The sequence below is a fragment of the Xenopus tropicalis genome, chromosome 4 (assembly GCF_000004195.4).
Source record: "Xenopus tropicalis strain Nigerian chromosome 4, UCB_Xtro_10.0, whole genome shotgun sequence".
Taxonomy (NCBI): Eukaryota; Metazoa; Chordata; class Amphibia; order Anura; family Pipidae; genus Xenopus; species Xenopus tropicalis.
In genome coordinates this window covers 115951456-115973781 of record NC_030680.2, presented here as the reverse complement: position 1 = coordinate 115973781, position 22326 = coordinate 115951456, and the positions used below count along the sequence as shown (strand labels likewise).

Here is a 22326-nt window from a genome sequence, read left to right as displayed (position 1 = left end):
ATTTTAGGGCCCCTACATTGCACACACTTGTGGAAACCTATACATATTTTGCCTGACGAAGGGTCCTTAGAGCTCCGAAAGCTTGCAATGTTATTTTTATATATAATACTCTTGTATTTTGTTTTTTTTATTATTATTTTTGACACTGGCTAACACAGTACTACAGTTTTAGCTTTGTGATAAATTTTGATAAAAAAACAATAATTTTAGGAAAGCATTGCAACTTCGTAGTTTGGAGTAGACAGACAGTTTTAACCTATTCTCCATTCCTCAGAATCTGTTCTTTCCAAAAATGTATAATTTTCTGGTATAAACCTTCTGAAATGTAGGTGTTAAAATCTTAAGTATGCAAGCTTTCTGGAGCAGTGCTTTGGAAATTTGGTAGGTAGTGTACCGCTGGGAATTTTTGAATCACACAAATGAGAAATCGACATAAAACTATATATATATTTGGTGCTGGCACATTCAGGAGACATGGGACTTTCCGAATCAGTTGTATTTTTGTGCATAAAATCATTTGTTTCTTTTATATGTGTTTATATTACGGAAAACGTGTTGTTGTTTTTTTGTTGTTTTTGTTTTTTTTAATCTTTTAGACATTAAGAAGCCTATATCTTGTTCCAGAATTGGAATCACACAAAAATTCTACCATATTTTGAAATCTTAGGTCGCCCCCCCCCCCAAAAAAAAAAGATATATTGTTTTCCTGTGTAAACTAAAAGTCCCCCCAAGGAAAGGCCCTAAGAGTGCAAAATGTTTCAAAACAGTCTGGCAATACAAGTTCTGCTTTGACCAAATCAGCTGGCAGTGAAAGGGTTAACTGTTCAATACAGAAATATTTTGCTTAACCAGAACACCACAGCCCCTTAGTGAATACGAACAGATGAAAAGGCTAGCTTGCTTAAATCTGTACATTTTACTTCCCTCAAGGAGCATGTGCCTACGCCTTTAAATAAATTCTCTCCAAGCCTGCAGACCGCAGCTCTTCCTCGTTACCGTCTTCCGCCCCCACACACATTACTAACACGCCCCAAACTGTGCGCCTTTAATGCTAATCACATGACCAAGGCATCAGCCCAGCTTTCGGCGCATGCGCCATATAGACCCGGAATTTCCTCTTTTCAAAATGGCAGCCGCAATGGATGTAGACACACCAAGCGGAACGAATAACAGCGCTAGTAAGAAGCGCTTTGAGGTTAAGAAGGTAAGTGTGCTTGCTTGCGTATGTTATGGATGTAGCAAATGATCAGAACAGTCTTTCTAACTAATACTTAAAGAGGGCGACAGTGCAGCAGCTGATACTATTCAGCTAGATTGCTTGCGCCCTAAAGCTTTTTAGATGTTTGATTGACGTGTTTTCCGCCGAATCAAATGTTAAACCCTAATACTTAGGGCGGTCCGTTTTGGCAAAGCGGTGATTTCTGTCGTTCCGGCGGCCCAATAGCGGATAGCTACTGATGCCACAAACGATTGGATGAATTCTAACCAATGTAAGTGCCCCTCTCAGCTGCACTGGGAGGCGGGATCATGTAGCCGCACTTCACGAGTTTGCGGGGGAGCTGTAGGGCCACAGACATTGCGTGGTCTCATTTGCTCATTTGTTTCCCTGGAGGAGGCAGGGAATGTGTCTTGGGCTTTTAGCGGTGTGAGAGCAAGAAACGGGGCTATTTGATAAAAAATAAATTGTTGAACAAGTAAATGTAGGGGTCAAATGACTTGCATTTAGCACATGTAGGGGTATATTAATCATGCTGTGTAAAAAGTGGAGTGAAGCATTATCAGTGGTGTTGAGCTGGGTAACCAATCGGCTATTAGATTTCAACAGTTCTGATTGGCTGCTATAAACTTCATCGGTGATGTTTTACTCCACTTTTTGCACAGCATGATATATATACCCCTACGGTACAGGAGCTGTGAATATGCATTCTCACAGCGTGATGATTTTGCCACCATAGTTCTGCAGGGCATGGTGTGTTTAGCTTACAGTATCAAACATGGTGTATGTGCCATTGTTGGTGTATGTTGCCATTACAGCCTCCTCTCCCTCAGACCCTGCATACCCTATACTTAAAGGAAAACTATACTCCGAAACAATGTAGGTCTCTAAATATGTATTGCATATACAAGCTCATATGTAAAACCCTACTTCATCCAAAAAAGCCATTCTCATATAAATATACTTTTTTTTGTAGTATGTGCCACTGGGTAAGCCTAAATGAAGGCTGGGGCCAACTGGGCTTTTTCCCCAGTGTCCCGTAGCCCAGTCCAACCCTGATTAACAGTGGCTTTCTTTCTTCCACTACTGGGCAGTATTTGTTGTATTTATAGCCTTTCCAATTTCAGCCACAGAGTTGTCATGGGTCTCTTAGTGACCTTCTACATTATTCTTCTCCTTGCACATTCACTCTCTTTTCGTGGATGGCCTGTTCCTGGCAGATTTACAGCTATGCCATACCCTTTCAGTTTCTAAATGATAGATGTAACTGTATGTCCAGTTATAGTTAGAGACTTGGAAATTTTCCTATTTCCATCCCCCAACTTGTGCTTTAAATCACCTTTTTATGGAGTTGCTTAGAGGGTCCTTCTCCCTTCATGTTATAGATCAGTTATCCCCAACCAGTGGCTCATGAGCAACATGTTGCTCACCACCCCCTTTAATGTTGCTTCCAGTGGCCTCAAAACAGGTGTTTATTTCTTAATGTCTAATTTGAAGGCAAGTTTTGTAGGCATAAAGACCATCTGTACTGCCAAATAGTCTCCTTTATTCTGCCAGTTTGCATTGGGCTACCAAATAACCAATCACAGCCCTTATTTGTCACTTTTATCATGATTGTGTTGCTCCCCAACTTTTTATATATTTTTTTTTTTTTAATTTGAGTGAATTAGTGAAAAGTATATGTTTATGGTATAGACACTTTATTTGTTAGAAATAAGCTCCTGATGGAGCTGTTGTATACAGTCTGACCTGAGATTACTGTTAAAAAAAAAAAAAAAAAAAAAAGGGGGGGGGGGGTCATCAAGACGACACTCTTATCCAGCTCTGTGTGAGGCTACATGTTGAGGTAACAGGGTCTGCCAAGCATCTAGGCCAGAGGCAGGCCAAGCCGACCGGGCACCTAGGCAACCTGGTCGGCCACCTTACCCCTGCACCCTCCCATGCATAATACCCACGTGCAGTGAAGGAAATGACAAGTTAGTGCAGACTAGGGGGAGGCAGGAGAGGTACCTGTCTGGCACCCATTATTCCGGCCCTGATCTAGGCACATTGATATTGGTGCCTTCATTGAGCCACATTTGGGCCACGTTTAACCATTCCAGTAAGACTCCAAAGCCATTGTCTGGTAAAACTGGCTAAACTAGTAAATCGAACATACCGGTAATTCTATACACATGAACCAACTTAGAGCAGATTGTGCTAAGTGATTAGATGAGTTTTAAAACATATTTAATTTATTGCCAAAATTTACATCACTTTAACTTTTTTTTCTTTTTTGTTGCAGTGGAATGCAGTTGCCCTTTGGGCCTGGGACATTGTAGTGGACAATTGTGCCATCTGCAGGAACCACATCATGGACTTGTGTAAGTTTCCTTAATTGAACTTTAGCCGATAAAACAACTGTTGTCTGTAAGCAACATTTTAGTTAGTCCCAGTGCTTATATATACATTTATCTTTGAAAAAGTGAATAACCCCTTTGAATGGTACAAATGCAGAAAATAAAAATAATCCTCTTGTATCTTCTAGGCATAGAGTGCCAAGCAAACCAAGCTTCTGCTACTTCTGAGGAATGCACTGTGGCATGGGGTGTGTGTAATGTAAGTAGCTTTGATGGATATTCAGTGACTTAGTATCAAATATATAATATAGTTTTTTTGGAGAAACCTGACGGATCAAAAACTTACAGCTGTAAAATATGAAAGTTTGAATGTACTGCTCCTGAAATATGCATACCTTGGATTGGTGAAAGGGGTCTCCTAACAGTAAGCTACCCCAGAAAACCATATACATTTGTACATTCGGATTACTTCAAAATGTGCAAAAGCTTTCCTCCAAACTGTAAATTGTTGCTGAAGCTAGTAGTCATAGCTAGTACAATCTTGGGTAAAGAGTCAAAACATCAAACTTGATTGGTTTGAAGGCCAATATACATAGTACAAGTATGGGATTTGTTATCTAGAATCTTGTGACATATACACAGTACAGGTATGGGATCTCTTATCTGCAAACCTTGGGACCTGAGGTTTTACAGATAAGTGCTTTTTTCCTGTCATTTGGATCCCAGGCCCAGACTGGCAATCTATGGTTTTTGACAATTGCCAGAGGGGCTGCTGTAAGATGCCATAGACAGTCACAATTTATTGGGCCTCTGTGTGCTTCAATGCTTGGACCTATTTTGAATCCTCGTCTGGACCTGTTTGGATAACTATAATTTAAGTAAAGTAAAACTGCATTAAAACCAGTCAGAATAAAAAAAGTGAGGAGTACACACCAGTCATATTGGGCAATAAACCTTTCAGGAAATCTTGTGCATTTTTTTTTGGCTGGTTCACAGAAATAGGCAAATTTTAAAACATTTATTTGGTCACATTTTCTGGTGCACGGCCAAGACCGTTGTTTTGGACAAGACAACATAGACTTGTGCAAAGTAATTATGTGAATATGTTGATTTGAGATGGTTAGGCTAAGACTATGCTCTTTTATCTCTTTACAGCATGCATTTCACTTCCATTGCATTTCACGCTGGCTGAAGACTCGACAAGTTTGCCCGCTGGATAATAGAGAGTGGGAATTTCAGAAGTATGTAGTGGTTTTTTTTTGTTTTGTTTTTTTGTTTTTCATTTATCCCATAGTCAAAAGTTTGAACTCTGTCAGTGGATCCTGGGAGGAGACATGCATATTACTCATTTATGTCCCTGTAGTAGCTGTGCATCCAAGTTGGCTGGTTTACTAGTCTTCTAGAAAGCTGCCTTTAGCTTAGATCTAATCAGTGCAAGATATTTGAATAAGACTTGTGTAGCAGAACTTGGAGAGTATTCTCCTCCTCTGCCAAACAGAGGAACAAGATAGGTTATGTTAAAATGAGCCAGAAAGCCTTAATAAATGCAATAAATGCATTTTAAACTTCCTTGTAACAGAATGTATTCAAATGCCCCACAGAATGTACATATTATACTATAAAAAAAGGCTATAAGGAAAGACATCCATTTTAAGGGAAATGTTTTATTTCTGTAACTGTCTTAAAAATTAAATGATCATTTTTATACTAGCATATTTCACATTTTTATGATGGAAGCAACAAAACACATAAAGCCTATTGTCTGTCTTTTATTCTGAATAATTCACTCCAAAAAGAAATACAATAATTTATTATGGGGACAGGTACATAAGTATGTTAGTGAGCTAAGGGCTCATCAGCCAAATAGTGACACAGCTTACCCACAACTAGCAAGACCCTAACAGTGCCTCCTTAAAGGAACAGTAACACCAAAAAATGAAAGTGTATAAAAGTAACTAAAATATAATGTGCTGCTGCCCTGCACTGGTAAAAGTTGTGTGTTTACTTCAGAAAGTCTACTATAATTTATATAGATAAGCTGCTATGTAGCCATGGAGGCAGCCATTCTAAGGAGAAAAGGCACAGGCACATAGCAGATAACAGATAAAACACCATTGTATTCTACAGAACTTATCTGTTATCTGCTATGTAACCTGTGCCTTTTCTCCTTTTTTCCAGCTTGAATGGCTACCCCCGTGGCAACACAGCAGCTTATTATATAAATTATAGTAGTGTTACTGTAACAAACACACCAGTTTTACCAGTGCAGGGCAACAGTGCATTATATTTTTATTACTTTAAAGCTCTTTCATTTTTTGGTGTTACTGTTCCTTTAAAGGAACAGTAACACCAAAAAATGAAAGTGTATAAAAGTAATTACAATATAATGTACTGTTGCCCTGCATTGCTACAACTGGTGTGCTTGCCTCAGAAAGACTACTATAGTTTATATAAGTAAGCTGCTCTGTAGCCATGGGGGCAGCCATTCAAAGGAGAAAAGGCACAGGTTACTTAGCAGATAACAGATAAACCCCCATTATATGGGGCTTATCTACTAGTTATCTGCTATGTAACCTGTGCCTTTTTTCCAGCTTGAATGGCTGCCCCCATGGCTACACAGCAACTTATTTATTTAAGTAAATTATATTTTGATTACTTTAAAACATAATCTTTTTTGATGTTACTGTTCCTTTAAGATGCTAGATTGGATGTTATTGCAAATAGGTCTTTTTTTTTTATGGAGATATACAGCAATTTAGAAATACTGGGCTAGTAGCAGCACAGAAAAATAACTGGCAACAATGTTAATGCTTATATTCTAAGAGATGCTTTTCTTTCACAGGTATGGTCATTAGAAGCTCAGCATGCAGGGATGTGTGGCAATATCATGGCTGCAGCCTAATTCAGTGAGGCAGAACTGCCAACGGCATTACAGCTCACCTTGTTGATCCTGATGTTTGAAGTTGACACACCACCCACCCACCTTTCCCCACCCTTTTATTATTTTTAATAGTTTAATCGTTATTATATGTTTACTATCCAAATAAACTATTGGAATGTATATAAAGCTTTCTGTAATCTATAATAATTTACCCTAAAGGAGAAGGAAACTCACATTAGTGCCTCCTAGAACACAGTATTTATTCTGCAGAAACTGTTAACATACCTGAGTAAACAGCTTTAGAAGCTTTCTTCCTTTGCTTAAGATAGCAGCTGCCATTTTAAGTTGCTTCCTGCCTGCAGTCTAGCCGTTATAGCTGAGATTACACATTCAAGGGAGGGTGGAGGGAGTTCTTAGCATTCTTGTGGGAGGGGGAGCAGGAGAGAGGAGAGAACTGCGCACACTCTGGCCACGGGAATTAAGGATGTCAGACACCCGAACAACATGTTTACAAAAATAGAGACGACATCCTGTGTTTCTTTTGATAGAGGACTCAGTGCAGCATTACTGTAAGTACTTATGGCTGTATTTACATAGAGCGTTCTGATAATGCTTGCTTAGTTTTTTAAGGGGTATTAAACCCAGTTATTAAATCTAGTAGCCCTGAAGAGCCCTACCCCCCAGTACTGCCCTGTTTGTGCTAATTGTATGCACAATGCAAAGTAGTGCTGAATCTTCTCTCTGACTCAATCACACTCACTCAGCATATGTAGGTCAGCCCTGTTCTGGTGTGGTTTAACAGCACAAAATAGTGCTCACCAACCCTGCTGTGCTTTTCTGCGATTGGGAACATGTAGGCAAAAGAAGGGGGCTTGCTGGGGTGGTTGGGGAGGGAGTAAATATTCCAGGTTATAAATCTAGAGTTCACTGTCACTAAACAACATACATATTATAAACTCCAACTTCACACTCCGATTACAAAGTACACCAAAAATGCTGCTTGAATTTCTTGTGTTTTCATCATAAAATCAATTTTACAGTGTGGCACCATGACTGCCAAATGTGTGCCAATTAATACATGTAAGGTCCATACTAAGTACATACAGAAGTCTTAACAGATACATTGGCTGAAGTAGAATAACCTTTTCTAAGTTCTTTATCAAGAGCAATTATTATTGTTTATATAGCTCTATCAATTCACAGCGCTTTACAGAATAAAGGGGTACAAAACACAGAACAACATGTACATGATGACGATTTAAAAAAATGGTTTACAGTTACATTTGGATGAGGATCGGAGACACTAGGGGGAGGGTCCTTCCTGCAAGAGCTTAGATTCTAAGGAGGGCTGAGACATAAGGTCAGGGTAACTAGCATGGCGTTAGAGTTCATGTTGGTGTGTTAAGTGACAGTGCTGAGTGAAGTGAAAACCAGTGGTTAGTAAGGGTGGGAAGATTAGGGGTGCTCAGTGGGTAATCACATTTCTGAGGGTTTAGGTTATAGGCTTGAATGAAAAGGTGAGTTTTAAGAAACTGTTTAAAGGCTTGGAGACTCTGGCAGTGTCTAATGGGACAGTGAAGAGCGTTCCAGAGGATGGGTGCAGCACGTGAAGTCCTGGATGCGAGAGTGAAGGTGATGAGTGAGGAGGAGAGGAGGTCATGTGTAGAGCGAAGGTTACATCTGGGGGTGTACTTGGGGATTAGGGTGGTTAAATAGAGCGGTGCAGTACCACTGAGTGCTTTGTAGGTGAGTACAAGAATCTTGAACTGAATCCTGTACATGACGGGTAGCCAATGTAAGGATTGGCAGAGAGGGGTGGCACTTGTGGAGCAGGAGGAGAGGTGTATGAGTCTGGCGGCACTGTTCATGATGGATTGGAGTGGGGTCAGTTTAGACAGGGGAAGCTCATAGAGCAGTGAGTTGCAGTAGTCTAAACGAGATATGACATGCATAACTTGTTTATATGGATCGCAAAGCTGGCTGCTTTGGACCTAGCTAGTGCTTTTTAACTCTATGCTTCTCTTCGCAGCTGTGCGGGGCTCATTTACTAAAAGTAGGCTTTTGGTCAATAGTGACCCATAACACCAATACCTGCTATTTGTATTTTGCTGGCTCTAACATCTGCATACTGACTTGTTTTGGTTGGCACGGTATATTCTTTCTTCATGAAGGACTCATTTAACCCCAGTAAAAGCAGGAAAATTATTCTGGAAGTGGAGGTTGTCTATCATGGTCCCCAGGAGTGAGCACTGTATCTAGGGCAGTGGATTAATTCTATTTGACTCCTGTGTTCCATATCCCACACAAAGTGTTAGAGAACACTTCATAAATTCAGGCAAGAATAATGCCACCTTGGTTGTTCCGGCAGTTAAAAAATTCCAACCCCATAGAAGCCCTGTAGCTATTAGGATTAGCTTGTAGAGTGCTATTAGATAGCATATTAACAAGGGCCATGAAAAAACTAGAAACTTTAGGTAACCAATTTCTGTTCTTCCTAAAAATTTGGCTCTTAGTACAAGAACTTCTGAGGAAGACACCAACTGTTACAGGAAAAATAAATTGGGTGCCCCTGTTCAGTGTTAGATCATGTCCTCATATACAATTTATTTGGACATGGTATGCGACTACATTTTTCAAAGGCTGTCCTTTTATCTCATAGGAGGTTAATGACTATTTTTGTTCACATCAAAGGTATCTGCCCAATCAGATTTGGGCATTCCATAGGGCAGACCACATAAAACAAAGCATATAACCAGGGAGATTTTTTTTAATAATCCTGCACTGAAATCTGCATATCCATTTACACAAAAATCCAAGGCCTCCTAATCTGACTAGCCATTTCATAGTATCTGAGCTCTTCTTTGTGGCACATATAAATCATATACCTAGGGATTTTTCAAGAAGGCTGAGCTTGGTTTTTCTGTCCATTTGCATTTTAAAACTGATTTGTTTTCCAGGTAATGCTGGGTACAGGTCTGCCTACCTATCTGACAAATGGCAGCAAACAATGCAGCATTCTATAAAGAGAGAACTTGAGGTGGCAGGGATAGCCTTCCCTAGATGGGGGAAGTGGTGATTGCTGGCAACTAGAAAGTAAATAAATTTGGGTTCAGAGACATACAAAGACAAGTCTGGCCAAGGCATTCTGGGGAACACTAAGGGGCAGATTTACAAAAATGTGAGTTCACTCATTGATAAATATGCTTCAAAAATCCCATAGGAATGAATAGAACATAGGTAAAATTTTATGTATTAGGCTCTAAACTCACATTTTGATAAATTTCCCCCAAAAGTAGTATATCTCTATTTTAAGCTTCTTATAAAGTGTCAGTGCTTGTGTGAATGCACAAGCCCATGAGAAAGAGAGAAGCGGCCAGCTAAGTTGCCTAGGGTGTCCAAATGGCTTGGCCCAGTACTGCCCATTCATCCAGGATAAGCAGATAACCCAGTTGAAAATAGGAACACAACTGCTAGCATAGTCATTGTAAGGAATCTGAGACAGCCTAGTATGCTTTCTGGCTGTGCTAGATCAGGGACAACAGATCAAAAAGCTAACAAATTGTGCTATTACTTAGCATGCTAGGTAATATATAAATAATTAAATGAAAAATATGATCCCTGTTTTGCTTTCTATAGTGGGTGGAGCACAGATTCTCAACAAAGGGATTTCAAGTTCCAAAATCTTCCTAATGGAACAAGGTAAGGGAGGGCTTGCATTACACCAGGGGTGAGCAATACATCGATCACGGTCCATCAGTTAATCCTCTGTGGATTTCTGGTGTACCGCGTTGAAGCCGGGGATGCAGAAGTTCTGCGTCGCGTACGTACGCATTCACGCCTCACTTCCGTATCCCCGGCTTCATCAGATGATCGTGGACGAAGAAAGTCTGGCCACCCCTGCATTACGCTGTAAGCCTAAGTGGGTTGGGGAAATGGTCCCAGCTCATGCCAAAAAGGGGGGATAGTTTTATATTATTTTGAGGGCTGTAACTGAGTGCAATTCTAGAACATTACTGGAGACAAGGCATAAGACAGAAAAAATATTAAGTTTAAATATAGTTGGCAGAGTTTTAACTGAACACAGCAGTCTGTAGAGCAAGAGGTTGATAAATAGACAGGAACTCAATTCTCTGAATTAGGGCAAGACCCCACGGAGCTCACGCAGCAAGCAAATTTGAAAGGGTTTCCAATGGCAACTATTGAAGTTGCAGGTGGAAAGCCCTTCGCAACACTTCAGTGTCCTCCTGCAGACAACTTCGCACAAGTTCGGAAACCGAAGTGATGCGAGGGGCTTTCCACCCACAACTTCTATTGTTGCCGGTGGAAACCCTTTTTGGAGAGGGTTCTCCCGCGATAGTAGCAACTACTTGTCACGGCTACTAAAATAGACAATACTGATCATTTACTGATAATTGTTTGTATGTGTGTTATAGCAGAGGCAATTCTCAGTATTGTATATGGCAGGGTATTCTCTGGAGTTTAGTAGCCGTGACAAGTAGCTACTACTAAGTAACTCCATGTGTCTTCGCCCTAAGTCAGACTATTTCAGACTTTTTGTATTATGGTCCAACATTTAGTCAGGCTTAACTTATACAGGTATGGGATCCTTTATCTGAAAACCCATTATCAAGAAAGCCCTGAATTACAAGAAGGCTATCTCTCATAGACATTTTAATCAAATAAATCATTTTTTTTAAGAATTATTTTCTATTTCTATGTAGTAATAAAACAGTATCTTGTACTTGATCCCAGCTAATATATAATTAATCCTTATTGGTGTTTTTGGGTTTAAATTATGTTTAAAATATTTTTAGTAGATTTAAGGCAGTGATCACCAAACCCTTGGATTTTGCTCCCAGTGGCCTCAAGTAGGTGCTCATTTTTGAATTTCTGGCTTGGAGGCAAGTGTTGGTTGCATAAAAAGCCAGGGTAAAGCCAACCAGAGCCTTCTATAGGCCACCAGTCTACATAGGGACACACTTTTTCCATTTGAATGTGGCTCATGGACATAAAAGGTTGGGGATCCCTGATTTAAAGTATGGAAATGCAAATTACTGAAAGACCTCTTACCGGAATAGAACCCAGGTCCCAAGTATTCAGGATAACAGGGCCCACAATGCTTAATTGTAAAACATGGGCATCCTGCTATAATTCTGCGAACATCCAAGGCAAAAGACTGACCTTAGGTATAAATATTCACTGCCTCGGGTACCATTAAGGGGAACTGTTGTATGGCAGACAGGGGAAGAAGTGCAAGAGTACTAAGGGACACAGGTGCCTGCCCCGACGCCCCCCTAACAAATAAAGTGCTGCTGAACATAGACATCAGTGAATTTATGGGGGTAAAGCAGCGACCTGTGGCAATTCTACAGTGCATTGCACACATTTTTTTTTTGTACTTTGCACACTTCCTCTCTTAAAGTAAAAGAGCCATATAGGCATATAGGAGCATGGAAAAGGCTTAGAAAGTGCCAATCAAAATGCAAATACATTGTTAGACTGGAAACAAGTCAGAAAAACAAGGCTCAGATAGAAAACAAAGACAGCTCTGCAAGTGAACACAACACGCAGCCTGGCAAAGGGGCAAAGTCTCAATTACAGGGCAAGGTTTATATAGTCAGGAAAGGTGCTGGAAAATTACTAATAACAGACATCTTATAAAGGCAGCACGGAGCAGCTGTGTATATGAAATACTACTTTTACAGCTAGAGACAGAAAAAGAACTACAAATGCAGCCATCTGAAATGGACCCTACTGATATCTGAGAGGCAGAAATCATAAACAGGCTTGTTATGTTTTTTCCATTATGCACTTTGCCCCTGTAATATTTGCAGGTCTTCATGAATGTAGCACAGACTGTTGCACCTCTATCTGCCTTCAGCCATACTATATGTGACCTGCGGAAATATATTACTAGGGGGCAGAATTATCAAAGTCTGGAACTATGAATCAATATAAAATGGGAGGATTTGTCTGCGGTGATCTCTGATCTCATATTTTAATAAATCTGCCCTTAAGAGTAATCATGTAGTTGTGTGGGTGACAGATACTGTGTATACCCTGTGCTGAACAATATACTGGGTGGAGTAAAGATGTATTTCCATTGCTGAACTAAGGACTGGACCTCCAGCCCCTCACCAGTCAGCACATGTGCAATATACTCTGCACCAGACCTTCTCCCCTAACCAATCAGCAATCTGTGCTGTATAATATGAGCGTTTGCTGTTCAGGGAAGAGTAAGGTACCCCCCTCTTCCACAGCTCTATATAGCGCAGGTAGGCCTGAGACCTGTAAGTTGGGCTGACCAACTGCCCTTGCAGCGAGTTGGTGACTTACTACCAGCTTAACCCCTGTGCCACAAAGATATACTGTATATATGAGTGGCTGACCCTGCACCCTCTGGTGATGTCAGAGATAGGCTAGTTGGACATATAGATCATTAAAGTATGGCAGAGGCCCCTAGGCAGAGGCCCTCAGGTGCCATTATAGAAACACAGCCCTGATTACAATACTCCTGGAAAATTTGCTTCATTTACTAATGCAAAGCGCTAGAATGAAAAATTGAGCATGCACTATTCAGACAGCCACCTGCATCCATACATGTTCTTTTGGCAACTTATGGCAAGCACCAATATGGTAAGGCCATCTCTCATAGACTCCATTTTAATCCATTTTATTCTAATTTTTAAAAAAGATCCCATACCCGTATTCATATCTGTGCTAAATGCTGTGTGTGTATTTGTATGCGCTTGGGTACTGGCGTTGTGCAGTAGATCAGTATATGAAGGATGTAAATGCGGAGTGGTCATAATGTTTGTAAATATATCTGTTTACCTGGGTAGAAGATGGTGTTGAGGTTGCAAGCTCAAAAATGTGATCTTTTACTATCAAGGATTACTATTAATTCATTGCTTCACTACTGTGTCTGTGTTAAAGGAGAAGAAAAGGTGAACTCTAACTTTCATCCACTAATAAATACGGTTCTAATAATCCCATAGAAATGAACAAAAAGTGGTGAATTTTTAAGTTCTGATCTCACATTTTAATAAACCCACCACTTTTTGTGATAGTATATCGGCGATATCGGGCAATATCGATATCGATATTGGGTGATATCGGGCAAATGTAGGCTAATTCAAGTATATGAATCAAACCCTCTTCTCCAATTGCCGCCGTTATAATTTGATCATTTGTCCCTGGGGGCAATAGGCACAGTCAGTTCGGGGACCGCATCAATGAGCCGATGCGGTCCCCGATCCAACTAAATCTTTTAATCTGCCTGATCGATATCTGCCCAATTTCAGGCCAGATATCATCAGGCATGCCCCTCATTCCTGCCCCTACACGGGCTGATAAGCTGCTGAATCGGTCTAAGGGACCGATATCAGCAGCTAGAATCGGCCGGTGTATGGCCACCTTTATACTTTGTATAAAGTATAACAGTTTTTGGAATGACCTTTCCTATTTTAGCACAATAATAACCCTGCACCATAAAAAAAAAATCATATACTTACCAAGATTTTATGTCACTGGGCAAGCAATGGGTTAATCCATCCTACCATATGAATGTAACAGAAAATATTCACTATAAAAAAAGACATTCTTCCCCAGCCACCATCTTTGTTTCACTGCAAACTTACCTGTTAATTAGAATTGGACATTTCTTGCCCACTCAAATGCTTTAGTCCAGAAAACGAAATTAACTAAGTAAGCTATGATTTCATTTTTCCTGTTTCTTTCACAAGGCAGACAGGGACACAATATTTAATCATCAAGAAAAGCTGCCTGAAGGACATCTGTCTTAAAGTCAGTAAGATCTTTGGATACAATATACATTTTTTAATAGAATACAAAAATACTGTACAGCGCTGTGTACATAAGTAGCGCTTTATAAATAAAGATATACATACATACAAAATAAACTCAGAGGAAGCTGATTGGTCAGCGAAACGTGTCAGGTGAGAGTGACATCTCAGATGCAGGCAGAGCTACAAGGGGAGCATAAACACCTGCAGGATCCTCCTCTAAAATGGGACAGTAGCCTTGCAAATTTGTGTATTTTGACTGATCTCAATGGGCTAAATATGAGTGCAATTAGTTTTAATAATTTTATATATTAAACGGTATTATACTATTTGGATTTTTAACTTTTTATTGGAACATGAAGAAAAGGAGAGATCAGCTTAATTTAATGACTACAGGCAACACCTCCAACCATTGGTTTGTAAGTAGGCACTTCTACTAAATGGTGGAGGTTTTCTGTAACAGAATGTACCCATAGAACATCTGATTCTAAGCACTATTTGTTTGGTATATAAAAAGGAAATGACACTTTCTATAATACTGAGTGTTAACTTAAGTGTTACAGTCTGTATGCTTAGGAGCCCGGAAACTGCCTGGAATAACCCCTTAGGTAAACAGGAGAGCCCTGCCGACCCCGGTGTTCACTGACGCCCTTTTGGGGCCCCAGACTTTCTGCGGCGGGAGAAGCAGGGATCCTACTTACGGCCAAGGTTATTCAAACGCGGTACAAAGGGATGAGACGAAATCGGAGTCGAGGTCAGACAATGGTCAGAGGCAGGCGAAAGGATCGTAGTCAAAAGTCAGGCAAGAAGTCAAAACCAGAGAATCAGATACAAAACAAGCTTAGCAAGGCACCAGGAAATCAGGACCAGCTTGGGCAAGGAAAACAAGCAAGGAACCGCTTTTAAAGTTTGAATTTGGCGCCATAGTGACGTCAGTGCGTCCGCTGACGTCATCACGCAGCGCCCAGAGAGCCTAAAGCTATTGCGCATGCGCACGCCCCTTGCCATTGCGCGTCGGGACGCGCCGAGGAGAGGTGCGCGCAGGAGCGGGCTGTACAGGGGGAGACCGGGGACCGGCGAGCCTGAAGGTAAGAACGCGCGCCGGTCTCCCGGCACTCCTCACATTAAGTGTATTTAAATTGCTACACTATACGAGTCCCTGCTTTCTCTGTTGCTATAGGCGCTGATCTATTTTAGTATTTTTTAATGTTTGATAAATTAGAGATCTCTTTTAAAGATTCTGCCAGTTTTGAAGATTCTGGTAATGAAAAGCCCAAGATGCATCAACAACCCTGGTTCTTAGTTAAGAGAGTTAAGTAATTAGATACATCCTTATATCTAGTTAGCCACCATACTTTTACCAGGCTGGGTTCTAGTTTCTGGACATTTGGAGGTGACCAGAAAAGAGTTAAATTTCCTTTAAAACTAGGTTGATAGAATGAAGTCTTGTGAGGTTTAAAGAGTACACAACGTTGTTTTGAGCATTACTTTTTTTTGGAAAACTAAGTTTCCTTACTTCTCTGGATAATGCATACATTTCACTTACTAGGAGAAATGCCATGTTGAGGGTAATATATTTTTTTTTTCTTTGAGAGGTTAAAATGGAGCTTGAGTTTTTAAGACCACACTAAAGTCTCAAGGAGGCCCTTCAGAGTGAACTTGACATCAAAGTTTCTTAGAAGCCTGGAAAAACTGATGATACAAGTTTTTAGGCCCATGCAGACCCAGAGAAATAGAGAAATATAAGATTTTTCTCTGTGGACCAGGAGCAAAACCACCATAAAATACTGTTTGATAGTTTTCTTGCTGCTGTAAATATGGAGACAGAATTGTTAGATAATCCAACTGCTTTCAAGAGATCCATTTCAAGTGCCAAGCCAATTAGAGCCATTCCGTCTGGACAAGGATGGGCTAGGTCACCTTGAATAAGTAATGTTGAGCAACTTGGAAGCTTGAAAGGCTGGTCTTTGTCCATTAGAAGCAGTTGGGAGAACAATGGCCTCCATGGCCACCAAGGAACCAAAGCAGAATGACTCTTGCTTTGTCTTCATGGGTGATCAGAGAAATTGTAGGAGAGATGTATGCTATGCTAAATTTCCATCTGATGGAAAAAGAACCCACTATGAATGCCATGGAGTCCTGAGCCCAACATCATTATCTCTTCATCTTCATAGAAAGGTAAGCGCTGGGGGGGGAAGCATCACAGGAATTGACCCAGGGTGGCTACGGGGCCAGAAACACCTTGAGGGTACCAATTTCCCCTGACTGGGGAACTGATCTGCTCAATAAGTATTCTATTCAGTTCCTCTTCCCTGGAATATAATCTGCTCTAAAGTCCAGCAGAGTTTTCACCGTCGTTGCAAATGTAATTAATGTAATAGGCATAGCTGGATGGCATTCAACTACCTCCATTTGGATGATCTGTGAATCTATCCTCCTCTGATGAAGCACCCAATGGTGCGAAACGCGTTAGGAGAGTGGGCACCATGAGGCACTGGGATGTACCTTTCCATTGTTTGGTATAGTATGCTTTTTTCAAATGTTTGTTTAAATTTTGAGCCAATAAATGGTTGTTTATTTCACTGAATAATTTGTTGACTAATTGAATCTATCCTTGGGACCACATAGCCTAGGTTTTGAACAAATGCAAATAGACAGGGTACAGTATACAAGGCAAACTATGTAGGACTGATGTACAGTAAGTGGCCAGTTGATGGTGCCTCCCAGGATTTGAAGATAGGAGGTGACTAACTTACATGGGAGGTTAGGAGATCTTTGGATGGAACCTCTGCTAAGATATTGATCAAGTAGGGAAAGATTTGTATCCATTGTAGCCTGAGATTTACAATTAGGGGAGCTAAAACTGGGAACTGTCTATAATCTGAAGGGTAGGGAACTGTATTAAAAAAGTTTGTTAAGAATCCTAAATTTGAGGAACTTCCCGTGTTCCTGCCAGATGGGAATGTAAAAATAAACATCTTTTTACAATCCAGTCCTGTAACGATAATAAATAGATAGTATAACAAAGAATGCACAAACAATAGATCTGAAGTCAGATGAAAGCTCATCAATCAGATATCCTCTCAATACATTCACAATTCACAACCTGGAGTCAAAATGTGAGCATGTGGGACTCACAGCAATAGCCTGAAACAGATAAAATAGTACCAGACTGCTAAAGGCTCACAAGTGCAATTGATAGGGGCAGGGCTTAATAAGGCACAGCATGGCAAATTGGCAGCAAGTAGAAGAAAAAGATTCCCCAGCGTCATACTTCCTTAGGTATGCACATGTGCTAGACATTATCGGCATTGCAACTGACTGCACCATTGGCAACAGATGAAATAGGGATTCTGCCTTGGTGAAGGGACCCTTTGGCGCATAGAAAAGATGGCTGCCAGGGGTGGAAGTTTCTTTACAGTTAACATTTCCTGTCCCAATTACACAGTAGGAGGTAGTAACCCATCGGAATTCTGCTGTCATGTGAAAGGAACAGGAAAGTAAGGTCCATATAGAATTGGTTTGCAGAGATGGGAGAAAAATAACTTCACTGGCATGCACAGAGATTTGACCTCAACCCAACTGAACAACAGTAAGATGCCATTTAATGGTCTGTGCCAGGCCTGATTACCCAACATCCATGGCCAAACTCTTACATATGAATTGAAGCAGATCCCACAAAACAAATAACAAACATCATAAAGAAAAACAAACCTTAGACTTACAAAAATAGCCACCTTTTGCAGTGATCTCCGCAGTACAAACTTGGGTTCATACTGTTAAGTAGAGACTGAAGGTATTTGAAAGTTCACTCCAACACTGCTGCGAAAGTGCCCACAAATGATATATACTACTTTGCTGTTTAGCTTTGATCTGTCTATAAAATTCATCCTAAATGATCTCAGAGGGGTTAAAGTCATTGTTTTCATCTTTCCTTCATCCTTCATACTCCTGTCAGGGCTTGGAAATATGCTTAGGATCATTACACATTTGCATCACAAAGGGCTGCCCAGTATGTCTCATACAATAGTGTATATTCTGAAAAACACTGTGGTAGCTACTTTTTTATTTACTGTATTAAAATACAATTATTTTTTAATTGTTTTGTAAAACAGGAATACATGAACAACAGCGATATGAGGGTAAGGTTAAAGGACAAGCCAATATCAAGTCATGTATATGTCCATACACTGTGGGGTGTCCAGGGCCCATAGGGATTAAAGGTTGCACACTCTCCAACCCCCTGCCCGCAGCATTGCATGCCACATTGCATTCTTAGTGGGTGAGGGGGAAGGGCCAAAGTTGCTGGCAAAGATTGGGTTTGGTCGGCAGCACCACTGGGTTTTTTTCCAGTGTTCCACCAGCCCAGTCTGACCCTGTGTCCATACACCTTTACAGAACAGAATACCAATGCAAGCAATCAAGAATTGTATCTGGACATGGCTACCTCACTGTGCTACTGTATCTGTTATTGTGAAGGAACTGCCTTTGCAAATACATGTTTATGTACCATAAATTACAGTGCAACTATTGTAATTAGATACCAATAACAAAATTACAAATAAAAGTAACCATGTGTCTATCCAGAGAAAGGCCAGAATATAATACATTTTATTATTTAAAGAGGTTGGTCACCTTTGAGATAACTTTTAGTAAAGCTGGCCATACACGTGGCGATCTGACGATGTTTCATGCGACCATCGGTCGCACGAAACATCGTCAGATGTGCCACACACCATTCAGGGCTGAATCGGCAGGTAAGGAGGTAGAAACAATAGGATTTCTACCTCCTTCTGCCGATTCAGCGCTGAAGGGAGATTTTGATCAGGCGCCTTCTATGGCGCCCGATCAAAATTTTCCAACTGGTCCGATCGTCGAGTCGGCCGATATCAGCAGCTTCCTTCGATATCGGTCGACTCACCGACATACCATACACGCACCGAATATCGTACGAAACGAGGTTTTCTACGATATGTTCGGTGCGTGTATGGCCACCTTAAGATGTAGAGAGTAATATCTGAGACAATTTGTAATTGTTTTTGCAGTTCAGGAGCTCTCCAGTTTGGAGTTTTATCAATTAGTTGGTTGCTAGGGCCCAAGTTTTTTTTAGCAACCAGGGAGTGGTTTAGATGAGAGACTGTTATATAAATAGGAGAGGGCCAGAATAGAAGAGAAAGTTACAAAAAGTAAGAATAAAAATAAAACTGTAGCCTCACAGAGCAATAGTTTTTTGGCAGCTGGTCAGTGACCCTCATTTAAAAAACTGCAAACAATTGGAAAAAGACAGCAAATAATTCAAAAGCTATAACAAATAAATAATAAAGATCAATTAAACATTTGCTTAGGCTAGGTCATTCTATAACATACTAAGGGGCTGATTTACTAACCCACGAATCCGACCCGAATTGGAAAAGTTCCGACTTGAAAAGGAACATTTTGCGACTTTTTCGTATGTTTTGCGATTTTTTCGGATTCTTTACGAATTTTTCGTTACCAATACGATTTTTGCGTAAAAACGCGAGTTTTTCGTATCCATTACGAAAGTTGCGCATTTTTCGTAGCGTTAAAACTTACGCGAAAAGTTGCGCATTTTTCATAGCGTTAAGTTTTAACGCTACGAAAAATGCGCAACTTTTTACGCAACTTTCGTAATGGATACGAAAAACTCGCGTTTTTACGCAAAAATCGTATTGGTAACGAAAAATTCGTAAAGAATCCGAAAAAATCGCAAAACATACGAAAAAATCGCAAAATACCGATCATTACGAAAAAAACGCAATCGGACTCATTTCGACCCGTTCGTGGGTAAGTAAATCAGCTCCTAAAAGTAGCTTAAAGGTGAACCATCACTTTAAGAAAAGTAAATGACTCAGTGCTTAAGAATTGTTTATTAAAATAATTCACTGTGGGCTGCTTGTTTTCTGAGCAATGTAGATGATGAGTTTGCAGATCCCACCTCACATGAACAAAATGTGCAATGAATGACCAATAATGCCAAAAAAGTGAAGGGCTTTATATACATTTAAATGTGAGTTATATGCATGGAATTGCAGGTTCTTCCTGTGTTTCCATTGGGTTCCTCCCACTGTCCGAACTAATACTGGTGAGTTAATTGGCCACTCTACCCACATGAGGGATCAAAACATTTTTATAAAAAACTGAGCAAATCTACATTTTATCAACAGACAGATGTAACCTATGAAAGGCCCTTTAGTATTTTATTTACTGCAGGTAAATGTTCCATATTTATAGTATTTGTTTTGTTTTCTTTGAAGGCTTTATACTTTCTTCTGAGCAGTAAAATATTCTACCAAAGAACTCTAATTTCATTTAATCTCAAACCAAGTTGGGCTTTATATTGATCTATAATCATAGAGACCCCTTTCATTGAGCTGACAATGCATACGGGGAGTTAAAACTGTTGTACCTTGTGTCTGAAGGCCAGCTTGAATCTGTCTCTTAAACATGGAGTCCACACAGAGGGAGATTGGACAGTGTACAATGGGTACGGTGAAAAAGATCACCAGCTCAAACAGGGAGAAGATTTGCTGATGATTTCAAGTTGCCTTTTTGCCCATGGAACTAACGGCTGATTTATCAAAATTTAAGTTCATAATAGAAAAAAACACGGATGTGAAAAAAATAACTGCAATAAGACACATTTGACTTTTCTTCTTGAATGCTAGCTAATGTGAGAAAAAAGATAATATTCTCGTGCGTGAAAAGTCACACGGTGGCGAGATCCATTCATTTTCAATGAGGCTAAAGAACTAAAATATTTTAATAAACTGGGAAAATAAATAAAGTAAGAAATAGAGATCATTCTCATTGACTTCTATAGAACCTTGCCAGCTTTTACTTACTGAGTTTTTTTTGGCGATTTTTCACTGATTTTTCCTTTTTAATAAAAACTGACTATTCATGATTTTAAGAATATTCTCAAGTATATTTGTGTTAGCAGTTTGCACTATATTTTTTCTTGAATTGTGAAAAAAATGCTAACTGGAATTTTGATAAATCCTCCCTTTAGTATTTAACCAGTAAATTTCTGTCTCTTACTTCATTAAAAGCTTTAGCTCCACCTCCATCTGTCCTAAAAAGTGTTCCTGGAGCAAGCAAATTCAGGACCCTTAAAAGCAGATGACCTTATAGGAGCCCTCCATTCATGCAGTTTTTGCATAATGAAAAAAAAATTCTAATAGATTTTCCATTATACATATTATATTATACATAAATTATTTGTTGTTAATGGTTTTTAAAGGGGTAGTTCACTTTCTAAATTTTTTTTTTGTTTAGTTTTTTTCAGACAGATATTTTTTCAACTCTTTCCTATGTTTTCTTTTGGACCCTTTTTCAAATATTAAAGTTTAAATTTCACTTTCTCATGTCTCTGTATAGCAGCTGAGGTACTGAGTCACACTCTCTCTGTAAACTCTTCTAATATGATACATTAATTGATACATTTCTTATCTTTGGCCCTTTTGAGCAGAATCCCTGAGTTTCAATAAAGGCAACTGTTATAATTGATACACTAGTTGCACAGATTCTCCTAAGAAATGCTTTAACTAATGTAGCAGACTGAAACACTGGGGAAACATTATTTTTTAGAAAAAAAAGAAAGCAATTGAAAAGTGCCTTTATTTTGGTCTACTATCTGAAGATAACTGAACTAAAACAACTGTTTTGAACGTGAACAACCCCTTAAAGGAATACTGTCATGGGAAAACATTTTTTTTTTTTTAAATGCATCCGTTAATAGAGCAAATCCAGCAGAATCCTGCATTGAAATCTGTTTTTTCCCAGGTGCAATCACACTTTACTGCTGCGCTGCAAGTTGGAGTGATATCACCCCCCTCCATTTCCCCTCCCAGCAGCCAATCAAGGAAGGTAGCAGGATAGCAGCTCCCTGACACCTGTATTGCTAAAAGAGGTAGATATCAGAATAACACTCAACAGCAGTGTCGGACTGGCCCACCAGGATAACAGGAAAATTTCCGGTGGGCCCAAGTGTTAGTGGGCCCTCATGCTCACCCAGCAATTTGCTTTGTATGCCTATAGCATTGTCATTCCTCATTTCTATATGAG

General features: G+C 39.9%; 1 protein-coding gene across 1 annotated transcript; it reads left to right on the top strand.

Moving 5' to 3' along the window:
• Positions 1 to 1081: 1081 nt before the first annotated feature.
• Positions 1082 to 6616, top strand: rbx1 (ring-box 1, E3 ubiquitin protein ligase). The gene is made up of 5 exons (XM_002934726.5): positions 1082 to 1204; positions 3501 to 3579; positions 3744 to 3814; positions 4711 to 4796; positions 6398 to 6616. The coding sequence occupies exons 1-5, from the start codon at positions 1091 to 1093 to the stop codon at positions 6408 to 6410; spliced, it is 363 nt and encodes a 120-aa protein (XP_002934772.2). The 5' UTR covers positions 1082 to 1090; the 3' UTR covers positions 6411 to 6616.
• Positions 6617 to 22326: the final 15710 nt, after the last annotated feature.

Excerpts from the sequence above, each read along its gene's own strand:
- rbx1 (XM_002934726.5), top strand. The coding sequence starts at position 1,091 with ATGCGCCATATAGACCCGGAATTTCCTCTTTTCAAAATGGCAGCCGCA. Across the intron at positions 3,580-3,743 it reads GAACCACATCATGGACTTGT|GCATAGAGTGCCAAGCAAAC; the intron begins GTAAGTTTCCTT and ends TGTATCTTCTAG. Across the intron at positions 3,815-4,710 it reads TGGCATGGGGTGTGTGTAAT|CATGCATTTCACTTCCATTG; the intron begins GTAAGTAGCTTT and ends ATCTCTTTACAG.